The 12,434-nt window shown below is 36.8% G+C and overlaps 1 protein-coding gene across 4 annotated transcripts in view; it reads right to left on the reverse strand.

The window, feature by feature from the left end:
- Nucleotides 1-12,434, reverse strand: part of TANC1 (tetratricopeptide repeat, ankyrin repeat and coiled-coil containing 1) — an 84,629-nt gene that overhangs the window by 48,243 nt on the left and 23,952 nt on the right. For 2 of the 4 annotated variants that reach the window (XM_031053223.2, XM_005153724.4), the window contains one exon: nucleotides 181-384. The exons of 1 other annotated variant lie outside the window; for it this stretch is intronic. In XM_031053223.2, coding sequence (XP_030909083.2) covers nucleotides 181-280 — 100 coding nt within the window. In that variant the 5' untranslated portion in view covers nucleotides 281-384. The remainder of the gene's footprint in view (nucleotides 1-180; nucleotides 385-12,434) is intronic. One more of the 4 variants, XM_031053221.2, reaches the window with a different exon arrangement.

Genomic DNA, 12,434 nt, shown 5'->3' on the forward strand with positions numbered 1-12,434 from the left:
GCAAAGAATTATTCTATTTGATCACCAAATTCCTGGGAACATGCAAAAAGCATTCACTGCTCTTGGTCTTATTGCAAAAGATTAACATGATTTTACAGTGTTACTTATGTATAAATTGTACCAAACCCTGAGTTTAAGTGCCATGAAGGTGCTGTTAGTTGCTCATCAGCTTCATTTTACCTGGAGATTTTTTGTTTGATCTTGACTGCATCAAATAAGACTGGCGTGGCAGCAGAGGTGAAGATGGCAGTGACATTGAGACTCCTTTAGCCAAGTTCATTCTATAAGTGTCCTCGGGGACTGGCTGATTGCCAATGGGAAAATCTGCATTGTGGCCAGATGTTGCTATAACCTGCAAGGCATTCTCTGGGCTGGAGTCACCTGCTAAAAATAAATTTTTGTCATCCATTATGTGATATACCAAAATAAAAATGAGACAGTTGCATTGAAATACAAGTATTTAACACAGGAAAACATATTTGCCAGCAACAATTCAGCATGACTCATCTTACTGTGAACCCTCCACTGCAGAATCCAGAAAAAATTAAATAAACAAGTATGCAAGCTTTTGTTTTACTGTAATAGAGGCAGCAAGCTGGAAGTAAAACCTCACATTCAACAAACTAAGTACTTTCCAGATTTCATCCTTAGAGGTAAAACCAAGTTTCCTAATAAGATAAAAGTATTTCTACAGCTGAAAATTTATCTTAGGATCACTGTGATATCTGAAAGTCAAGACCATCTGAAAATAATTTAACTTGTTAAAGGAGCAGTTTAGCTGGGATACCCTGTACACACAATGAAAAGGTAGATCACTAAAAGGCACACTCATATATGGCCAGCCTAAGCTTTATTTTTCTGTTTTGTTTTTTTGTTTTTTAAACTGAGGATATAGTTATGTGCAATTTGACAGCAACAGTAATTTTTTTTATTTATTTAAGGAAAATGCAAGCTATTGGTTCACAATGTACTAAGTGGTACTTCAAAACAGGGAAATACACTCAAACCAGGAATTTCTTGCTGGTGCAGAAAATGCAATTTCAGCCAAATCAAAAGTATGTTTTTGAAAAACAGAGAAATACATTGCTCACAGTAATGGTTCAAAGACAGCAGAAATACAAGTTGAAAGTGCCAAGTTTTTCCTAGTCAGATTACAAAAACAGAGCTGAAATACAAAGGTTAACAATTAAATACAGTCTGGTTTAATACCTAAATTAGGATATTGCTCAATTATTTACATGAACTACTGTTGAACCAGTATGACCAAAGGTAAAATACAGCAAAACTAAATTGATGCAGAAAGAGAATGCCAGAACATTTTTTTAGACAAGTCCATGTGCAACAACTAGCATGGTTACGCACTGGAACACGAAGTACAATTAGAAGGACAGACAAACAAAGGAGAAGCACTGTCTTTTCAGATATGAATCCCTCACACCAGGTTCATTTTCTTACACTAAGGAAACACTTCAGATAAATGTGGCTCTAAAAGACATATCTCATGTTCATTTTATTGCTGTTCAATTGTTGCCTTCAATTTTTAACAGCTGTTCTCCTACCAGATGCAAGTACTGGGGGCACCAACTGCATACAGTGAACTTCCAAAGTGTGTCAGAAGGAAAAAAAAACCAAACCTAACCTTCAGAGAAGAGTAAAAATATTTTTGTCTATTTAACTACAGCTCTCTTTCTTTTAGAGGTATGCATGGAAGGTAAGAAAACCAAGCATGCTTGAATGATAAATCTACTTCTCTATTTCCAAAGTTCCATGTATTTAAGATTACTTGGGTTTTTTCTTAGCCATACTTGTTTCCTCAAAAGAATCACATGGGAGGGCTACATATGACAAATGGCCTTGAAGAATGCTATGCTAAATTCAAACTTCTCTTAAACATTTTGTAACCGTAAAACTTACTTTTTTATTCCATTGAAACAACCTAAACCACCACCTTCCAAAAGTCCTCATCTCCTCTTTGTTCAAACAAAATTTATAGTAACAGGTAATGATTTTAAGGAAGCAACTCTAGTTTCATGAAGTCAAGATGGAAATAAAAAACTAAGTAACTAGAACTTTATCTTCTTTTTTTGAAGTCCACTGCAATTATTATAGGAGTATAGCTACCAGTTAAAAAAAAAAAAAGAAATTAAAATATCAGTATTTTAGCAAGCTAGCTGTAACACACCATTCTTAAATAAAAGTACAGTCTAAATATGTATTTAGAAGAAAAAGACTAAATATTTTAAACACTATAATCACACAGATGAGATTTTTTTTGAAACACCAAGATATGTAAATTACTGAGTTCCCATTCACTTTCAGTGGAAATGCAGAAGCTAAGAATTTTCTTCCTCAGTTCTTTTAGAAATTAAACTTTCACAGTAGCTGTTCTCAAACACACGTTTAACATTCAGTGTATTATTATTTACTATTCAACACAGTACATGTGGGCTTGCTTCGTAAACTGTTCAAAATCACAGACACTCCATTTTTTCCTTTGAATGTAAGCATAAAGCAAGGAAGCAGCACAGTAATGCAGCAAACTACAATTACAAAACACTAGCATTCTTGTTAGAGTTTCTTACTAGATACATTGCCAAGGTTGGAATTTGGAAACTGTGGAAGTATTTCAGCTGGAATGTTAGTGAGGGGGTGCAAGAGACAAGAGAACAACAAACAAAAATCACCTCCTCCACCTTCAGGATTAGTAACTCCACCTACAATTCCTTCATTTCTATTTTTCCTTTTACTAGGACACAAAAAAGCAATGTTTAATTCACTGTCTTCTTAGTAGGCTTTTGAATTCTGGATTGATTTTAATTTATCCTTCTCTCTATTGCATATGAACATGTTTAAACAGTCATGTGTTCTACTGAAGCAGAAAAAATGCTTGTTACACATGAAAAATGGTGAGAACACTATGGAACAGCAGACAGCTGTTAGACACAAATCATTCCAAGAAAGCAGAAACTGCACAGCTGAGTTTCTAAAAAGCTGTTAACTAAATGCGACACTAGCTAACAGACCAACCCCACATTTGTGACCTCAGAAAACAGGAGCAGCAGGAGTAGGAGGGAAATAACACCACAACCCTCCGATACTGTCCCAGCCATAGGCACAAACCAGATCTCCTCCAAGGAAAGCAACTCCCCAAGACCTCCATGATCCAAGAAGGTCTCATTAAGTAACAAAGTAACAAATGGCAAATGGAAGCCCCTGGCACTGGGATGCTGAACTTTACATGGCATGGGGCTGTTTGAAGAGAATCAAACTGTTGCTGGTAACTAAAAGCAGCTCCCAGCTGAGGAAGTCTCCAGGTCCATGGAGAGTAGCTGGTGACACAGTCAGCAGGACAGCTGCTTGCTTTCTTTCCTCTCTTCCCTACAGAGCTACTCAGGGCTATTCTTCCCCCCTGGGTCTCTCCCTTACAGAAGTACCCCAAAATGAAGGAAGACGTAAAGAAGATGTGAGGGGAGGCCACCAAGAAATAAGTATGTGGGAAGGCAGAACTGGGAAGAAGATTTGGAAATACACCCTGTTTCCAGCTGATGCCAAGATGAGGCTCACCTTCATTCACTGTGTAGGATGGGAGTCACAACTAGAGGAACAGCAGTTTCATGCCAACTTAAAGACTGCCAGGTACCACATTCCCACAGAGACAAACCAGTTCAACTGAATATTAAAGCACTTGACTCAGACACAAGAAATTTCATAATATGCTTAGGAGTCCATACTACAGTGAGCTTGACAGGACAAAAACTAGTAGAGGCAGATGACCTGTACCTCTTTGTCCTATGGGCTCTCTAAACGCACCTACAAGATTTATCATTCTTGCACTATAGCATGAAGGGAAGTTCTATATCCACACAAATGATGTTATTTATGGCTGGCTATAGTTAAATTACACATGTGGTAATGTAGGATGGCAAGCTTCATTTTTATATGCTTAAACTATTCTTTCCTAAATCTCTGAGTGTACTGTGTACTTAATTTTACATTTAATCCTGCATTTTCTATTTTGCATAATTGGGCTGATGAGTAAATCCATGTATTTTATTCAATTTAAGGGAAGTTTGATGTAAGATACTTGTATCCATATGTATGTTAAGACAGACACCAAATTAACAAGCTTGTGGGATCCACAAGTTACATTATGCTTTCCACTTGATATTAGGGAAACAATACTAGGAAAATGCATGAGTAATAGCTGTCAAAATGCAGCTTGTTACAATGACTGACTATAGCCAGATGCCACACACTGATGCACACAGAGAACCAAAATTATTTGTTACTAACTTAAAGCTTAGTAATTTCTAATATTTTAGCTACCAGAAAAATACTTTAAACTTACCTAACATTTCTTAGTCTCTATCCCAACTTAAACCAGACAAACATCAGCTCTGGAATAGGAGGAAGATGACCTCTCACAAGTTTTTTAATAACAATAAACTAAAACATAACGACAGGTCCTGTGAAATCCCACTTTGTTATTTTTAAAACATCCAGGCTGTACATTTTCCAGTGCCAAGCAGCCTCTGGACAAAAACTCTTCATAAGCATCAATCAACACCAGAGTTCTTATCCAGTGGACAAAGTAACCACGGAAACAACTTAATAGCTTCAAAAACCACACACAAAAAGCTTTGAGAATGGAAATCAAATCCCAGTTTAGTTGCACCTAGGGATGTAACTGAAAGGCATAATCTGATTAACAAGCTACTTTTTTTTTCCTCCCTTAAGAGACAAAAAGATACAAGGATGGCTGACTAAAGTAATGATTTTGTAGAGCCTAATATCCTAAAAGAGAACTTGAAGTGTAAGATTAAGCTAATCCTTCTATTGAATAGAGAGGATAACTAAAATGAAAACCTTTACAGTGGATATGTCAGTATTAAACATAATAAACCACATCTAATTCTTCATTCATTATACACTGCTTAGAAATCAGAAGAATGCTAACTACCAAAATACATGTAAACTGGAGCTTGGTGCAGATTAGGAATTTGGTTTATTTGAATATGAAGGAATAGGAACGCAATCTTCCAAACAAAGGTTTAGCGAAAGCTAGACCAATGAAAACGCAGACTCCTTCAGTCTGAATATTGACAGTGACTGCAGAACAGACAGCATTCCACAGACTTCTCTCAGTATGGATTTCTGGGATATCTGATTGTGCCTTTTTCTCCTTAAGCTCTCTACTACGGTGAAACAAAAGACTCTCAAGCCACTTAAGAAAAAATGTATCTGACATAAAATTGCGCTACAGCAGAGGAAATCTTAAAATTCTGCAGTTCTGCTGAAGATGTTTAAAGAAAAAAAGAAAAAAGGAAAAAAAAAGGTTAACTGTTAACACTACAGGATCCTATTGCTGAAAAAGAGTCCTTGCAAGCACCCTGAGGTTTACTGACATCATCTCCCAAACTAATGTGAACTTGACTGTAACAGCCCAGCTCTGACCAGATTACTCTGGCATGAACTTTAAAGCAAAGCAGCCGTTAACAAACTTTGCCATGTAACAGCTGCAAACTTTGCACTTGTATAACACTGCTATATATACTGCTATAGCCACTGCTCATTCTCCTCGTGAAGAGAAAATGTTAATTGGACTGGTCTACGGCTGTGTGTCGACCAAGGCCACTGCTGGCTTTTGTTGACACTCCTCAGAGATCAATACACAGTGAAGACCAGAAATAAATCAGTATTCTCCACAGAGAACACAATCAGCATTAAACCTGGCGGCTGGCTCAGTCTCCATCTACACACCCATATTTTGTCTGCAAACTGTCCTGACACTTCTGTCAGAATGGAGAATGACAGTATTTGTTAGCCTTTGTGTATTTGTATATTTGGTGTGCTGTTAAAATTTGCGAGTGGCAAAGCAGTGGAAAAGGTTGTCCAGGGAGGCTGTACAGCCCCAATCTCTGGAGACTCTCAGAAGCTGAGCAGACACAGTCCTGGGTCATCACAGTGCTGCAGTTCTATGATAACTTCTGCATACACAGCTACCACAAACTCCCATAATGCTCTGTGGAGAATCTCTGCCATCAAATGCTGAAAAGGTGAGCTTAAGAGGTATAATTCCTCTGCTATTTTAGAGCGGACAATGGTGCGAGTTGAGATGGAATTAAATAACATCGACATGGGGAGTGTGCAAAAGACTAACAACAGTACCTACTGCTGATAATTTCATTAACAGCATTACACAAGGCATCTGTTTTCTTTACACCAAGCACCCCGTGGTACCTCTGCATAAACTGTTGAGTTGCGAAGAACAGCCCAAGGAGCAAACTGTTCTCACCTACAGGCAGACGCCTGTATCTGCAAACAGAAACACCCAACATGCAAATGTGCCCATGTTACTACTGACAAGTCTTTATTTGAAGCAGAATAAAGGTAAGACTTTACAAACAAGTTCAGAAGGAAATCATGAGTGGAGAAACAAAAGTTGGTTATATGACATGAGGAAAGTCATAAAGTACTTTCCAGCATGAGGCATCACTATGTCTACATAGTAAGAAACTGTTGAAAGATTACGAAACACAGTGGTTTTGATATTTTAAAAATGTTTTTTTGTAAGTTCCATCCTATTTTTCAACAGAATTTAGAGGGAACTGCAGACAGATCTCTGCAACATGGTTCAGTGACTGTGTATAAGGTGTTTTAACTGCAAAACACTTATAATTGCTCATTAAAGGACTTATGTCCTTCAAAAGTAAAATGTTTATGTGTTTGTATACTCGTAAATGCACAACCAGTTCAATTTAGTGAGTCAATCTAGGAGGACAGAAGGAGCCAAGTGACCCAGGCTTTCCAGTTCAGACAAGGTAACCACTCACACTACTACCAACGTATATCAAGAGTTGAAGAAAAATTCATGGTAAGTGAAGGAGTTCATCAGCTAGCCTTCTGGGATGAGAAAATAGGCTTCTGTCATATAAAACACATGCATCAGCAAAGATCCACGTTTCATTCTTTGGCTCTTGAGACTCTGGAGAGACCAGAGAAAAGGAGAAACTGGCATGGAATGGAAAGAAACTCATTATAGCCTGAGTACCAGAAGCAGTGAAGCACATTGAGTGTGAAACAAACCAAGTAAAGATTAGAATAAAAGGTCCACATGGCCAGTCTTTGCCAACTATGCTCGTACTTGACATTATTTGCTCACTTTCTGGCATTTATTTCTGAACTCTGGATTACTTTTTCAGTACACAAAATACTAATGTTCTCTTGTAGTGCTTACTTACAAAAACCAAACCAATTTTTAAAGATAAATAGAGGGTATTAGAAATACTGAAGTAACTTCTTTTTATATATTTCAAGGGCAGGATTTTCCCCCCTTTCACCCTCTCCTGGTTTATATACATGGGATATATCACTGGAATTAGCTTCTGGGAAAAGACATTTACCACATTAAATACTCACTGCTCAGCAAAAAAAGGAGTTTAAATTCTTAAATAACTGTCAACAGCCACAGAAAGCAGGCAAAGCAACACAGGGTAATCAAAACCAGCTCCATATTTTATGCATGAAACAATGCTTCTTCTGTTGCAAGATATTTTTAGAGTAACAACAAAAAGTCAGACTGAAGCTTGAAAGTATTCCAGTACAAGTTCAATGTTCCAGCTAGACGATGTGTATTTTATGCACCAGAAAGTCCCTTTGCACTGAAAATTCAAAGCTTAGGACATCGAGATTTTGGACAAAAAAGCCAACTGAATTTGCATATTTAGTTTTAAAATGTAAACTTACTTCATTCAACCATTTCAAGCCTTTTAGTCTCCCAGAAGCAAATCTGAGTATCTTAATGCTCTCAGCTTGGATATAAGTATATTAGTCAGACAGAAATCCTTAATAAAACATAAAGCAAGAAATGTGGGTTCAAATATGCATTTAACTTAACAAGTTCAGCTGAGAGGCAAACCTTTACTGCTACAGGGAAATAACTACAAAACCACTTGAACAAGTAGCAGGTCTTAATAAAAGATTGCATAGAAACTTCACTTTAACGTAGTAATTTAGTTGCCATTAGCAAAAGAAAAAAAAAAGTGAGTTTGAGCACATTTGTGTCCGGCTGGTAACAGAAGCCTATGCTAACAGGAAGAAAAAAGAAAACACAGAATGGCAGAACATTCTGCAAGTAATCTAAGTTCATGCTTTTGAGCCATTTTATTTTTAAAAAAGAATATTAGTATAACTTTGGTTTCTTAACTGTATCGTATGTAAAAAAAGGAAGACATTTCAAATTCACATATTGCATCCAACTTCTTTAGTATATAATATTGCTAAAGAGCAAGGCATACAAATAAAATAGCTAAAAGTATGCTAATCTACAACAGAACATAATGCAGAAATAAAAGCATCCATTCTATCCTAATGTTTAAAAACTTTGTACACTCATATTTAGGTCAAAGATACTTACATAAGGATATCGGAATACAAGACAATGAAAAGGCAAAGGAAACTAAGACTCAAAAGAGCATTGTAAAAAAATTAAGTCTGGTGTAGAAGAATCAAACAAGATCTAATAAAGATCTGTTAATATGGAACTTTTCTGTAGCCCAAATTAAAAAAAATCTGAATATGAAGTCCATCACTGAAAGTCTGATGCACATGAATACATAAACACTTCAATACCTTTTATTTCAGCATCCAGAAAGTAAAACCACTGATCTCATTTCTCCAGATTACCTGCCCTTAAAGGACTACAGTATTGCATTCTAAACATGATCTTTTTGTTGATGTTATAGTTTGTCCCTTGTTAATCAAGTACCATGTGAATGGGCAACAAGTCTTTAAGCTGGAAAAACCTGAAAGTCCGAATTACTTACCACATTAATTTCTAAGGAAATCAGTAAAGTTTCCATGCATACCATGTACTCCATTTGATGTTAAATTTCTGATGGGATTTAGTGCACAAAGAATACAGCAAACTAAGCACAATACTTCCATTATTTGTGTTCTTTCAGGCCTGATACTGGGTCAACAGAATGACAATGCTCATGCTACTAAAAAGCCATCTGAAATAATTAGGCATGTTCTGTAGGAATTTAATATGCAGGATTTTCTTTTTAACTTGAAACACATTACAAGTATTTTATATTGAATGGGCCTTTTGCTTAGTAAGTAAAAGAAGGCGAGTTGCTGAGTTTAGGACAGTTAAAGAAAACAAACATAATTACAGACTGCAAAGGAGCTGGCAGCATATAAAACCAACAGGAAATACTAATACAAACCTATCTCTATCATTTTAAAGCACTTAAGAGCAAGTAGCTGAGTTTAACATTGACTAAGAGAATCACAATTAAAAACTATTGTTTGTGTATATTCTGAAACTTGTATATATTCTGTTACCTCATCACAGACAAGGCTTGCAGGCAGCCCTGCAGGACTTGAGGTCTAACAGTCTTCTGGCCCTGATTTCTGGAATTGTGACACTAAGACATGAAGTTTCTGTGCTGTTTTAAAAGAAAAAAGGTCAGCTCCTTCTCAGAGGCCAGAGGCAGAGAATCTCCCAGTGGCTACAGAGGTGAATTTTCAAACGTCACGGAAATAAACAGGAAAATATGACCCACTTTCAACTATGAAAACACCACAGAAGAGAGCAGAAAGAAATTTCCAACATTGTTAGAAAGAAACACGGGGTAGAAATAAAGAGATGAGATTATCTTAAATCTAGAAAATTAAGTCCATTAAGCAAAGACAGACAAAAGGCAACAAAGAAGAAAAGGTGTGCCCTAAGCAGAAATGACAAGGACTACTAAGAGTCACTCTGGCAGGCTCCTGATCAAAAAATACTAGTTCTGCCACTTCTTAATAGAAACACACCTTTGAAGGAATCTCTAAAGGACTCGATAACTCTTTCAGAGTTTAAAGAAATAATATTTATTTGATGTTTACAACCTGACAAAGAGAACAAAATACCATATTTTTACTTTGTTTTTGAGACTGAATTAAAACCTTGAGAAACAAAGATAAATGCAGAGAATAACTGCTGTGTATTTCCAGTTCAGTGTGCATGAGGTATTATAAAAACAGAGATTACCTTCCCGGACACAAAAGTTAATGTTCCTGTCTGCTCTCTTCCTGGTTGGTTCCAAACATTCACAGAATAGTTACTTTCAATTACTTTGATCTGACAGGTGCAGATTGTAGGGTTTCCCCCCTTGAGTTCTGTCCTTTACTAAGTATGTACACATCACTTCAATGGAAGGAAGGGGCACAAGACAAAACAAAAATCAATCTACATATACTTATTTCCATAGAATAGAAGCAACTATGTCTGAAGGGCTGTAAAGACAAGTTGCTTGATACTGCAGAAAAGCTGAAAAAAGCTGGACATAAAAGCTAGATGGCTGGGTCAAAAATCTGCTTTCTCCGAAATTCTGTTACTTTGGCACATCAGCTTACCCAAGTACAGTATCAACTACCTTCTCTTCAAATCCATCTTTAGAAATAAGTTTAGTAAGTTTTGTTTTGAAAAGTTGTTCTACGCATACATACTGTCACCACTGCCCTCTTTTCATCTAAGCTCATCTATGTTTGCAGATACACACAAATTTTGCTTCATTTGGGTTATACCTAATCCTACGACAGCCACCTACCTATTAAGGCCTCCCAGCAACATTAAATCAACACATTTCAATAAAATAAGAAGAATTATTCATGAAACAACTGCAGGATCTGTGCCTAACTATATATTGCTAACACACTGCCTATGGTGCCATTTTTCTATCCAAAAGTGAGATTTCCACCTGATTTGGGCAGAAGTTGTTTACAAAAACCACCAGTCTTTAGCCTAGCACTTCAGTCTCCACCAAAAAGCATCAACCCTAAGTCTTGCAACCCTTTTTTCCAAGATAACCCTGAATTAAGAAAGTTATTGCAAACTGTAATTAACATACCCAGCAGTTAAATTTCAAAAATTATATGCACACTTCAGCTCTTAAGCCCTTACATCTGGGCAAATGAGGAAATTCCAACATCAAAATCCATACAAGCTATTTAAAAAAAAACCCAATCCTCATTTCTTTTTGTTCTTCAACCTTTCTAAAGACTTCAATACTACAGTTGTGCCTTAAATTCAGGAAAAAAAAAAAATGCCACTCCTATCTGCATTGGTTCCACAGGCTAACACATGTAAAACCAATAAGATACAGTTAATGCACAAACAGGAAGCTCTATTCAGTAAAACAGGAATCATCCCACTCAGATTTCAATTACACAGACTTCCAGGCATTCCTTTTATGCACAAGTAAACCCATGGGACAACAGGGCTTACTTCAGTTTAAGAACAAGCTATTGCAGTTTAACTTAAACGTCTTCCAATTCAACTTCAGTCATAGTGAAACAATCCCAGTCATCTAGTCAGAGACTTCAGGAGTTACTGCTCTTCAACACCTCAGCATGTCTCATCTGTCTATTAGGATACAAAGTATGAGAGATTTACCAAAAACACCTTAGCAGAATTTTGCAAGCACACACACACAGTCAATTCTGGAACAGCTGTGGCAGCTTAAAATATTACTACCTTCCAGCTGTTCAGCATTATTCCTAAACTGGGTACATAGTGAAAACAGATCACAGGAGTCTTCCTGATCGCGTTTAGTCTGGCACTGCTGAGCTGTGTTCACTCATCTACTTCCTACTACATTCTGAAAACCCTGAAAACTTCTTCAAAACTTCATAAGCAAAAAAAATCAAATCTGTGTCCACAAAGTTGAGAGTAGCATCTAAACTTACTACTGCAACACTCTCTTCAATGGTGGCTAGAAGGGTAGATGTTTCCACATTAACTCTCAGGTCAGCTTCCATCATTAGCATGCATTTGCACTATCTTCATAGTTCTTTAAAGTAGTAAATTTTAAGAGCAGCTGCTGTTAATAAAGAGCTGAAGGGCCATGAAATGGGACAATTCTACAATTAAAAAAATTCCCATTTCTTATTGTTGAGTTTAACGACCAGGGAGAGGAGCAAGCAAAAAATAAGTTCTGCAAAGCCTAATGGCTCCTTCGCTTGCTTCACATCTTTTCTGAAAGCTGAGAAATGTCTTACAGCTGAAAGAGCTGGAAGGTCTGTTGGAACAAAAGAGAAAATTATTAAACTGAATACAACTTTACAGGAAGTCCTGGATGTAACACAGAATGGAACGCACGCATTTCTCCTCAAACTTTTCACAACATCTTCAAATGCAAAATAAGCCAAAATCTCTGCGATATACTGTGTAATTACTTCCTTTTAAAAAGTGAGTCCTGCACTCCTTCTTACCCTAGGTTTCACCAGCCAGGCATTATTATTCCCAATACTTTGCTTTCTTTAACATTCAATTCATACATGAAACTCTAAAGCTTTGCTTAAAAAGCAAACCAAAAAACACAAAAATGAAACCAAAGAGTCCCACACTCTAACACTCCCCTTAGTGTTCAGAAACACAGCATCGT

Source organism: Melopsittacus undulatus, chromosome 4 (genome assembly GCF_012275295.1).
Source record: "Melopsittacus undulatus isolate bMelUnd1 chromosome 4, bMelUnd1.mat.Z, whole genome shotgun sequence".
NCBI classification, from domain to species: Eukaryota; Metazoa; Chordata; class Aves; order Psittaciformes; family Psittaculidae; genus Melopsittacus; species Melopsittacus undulatus.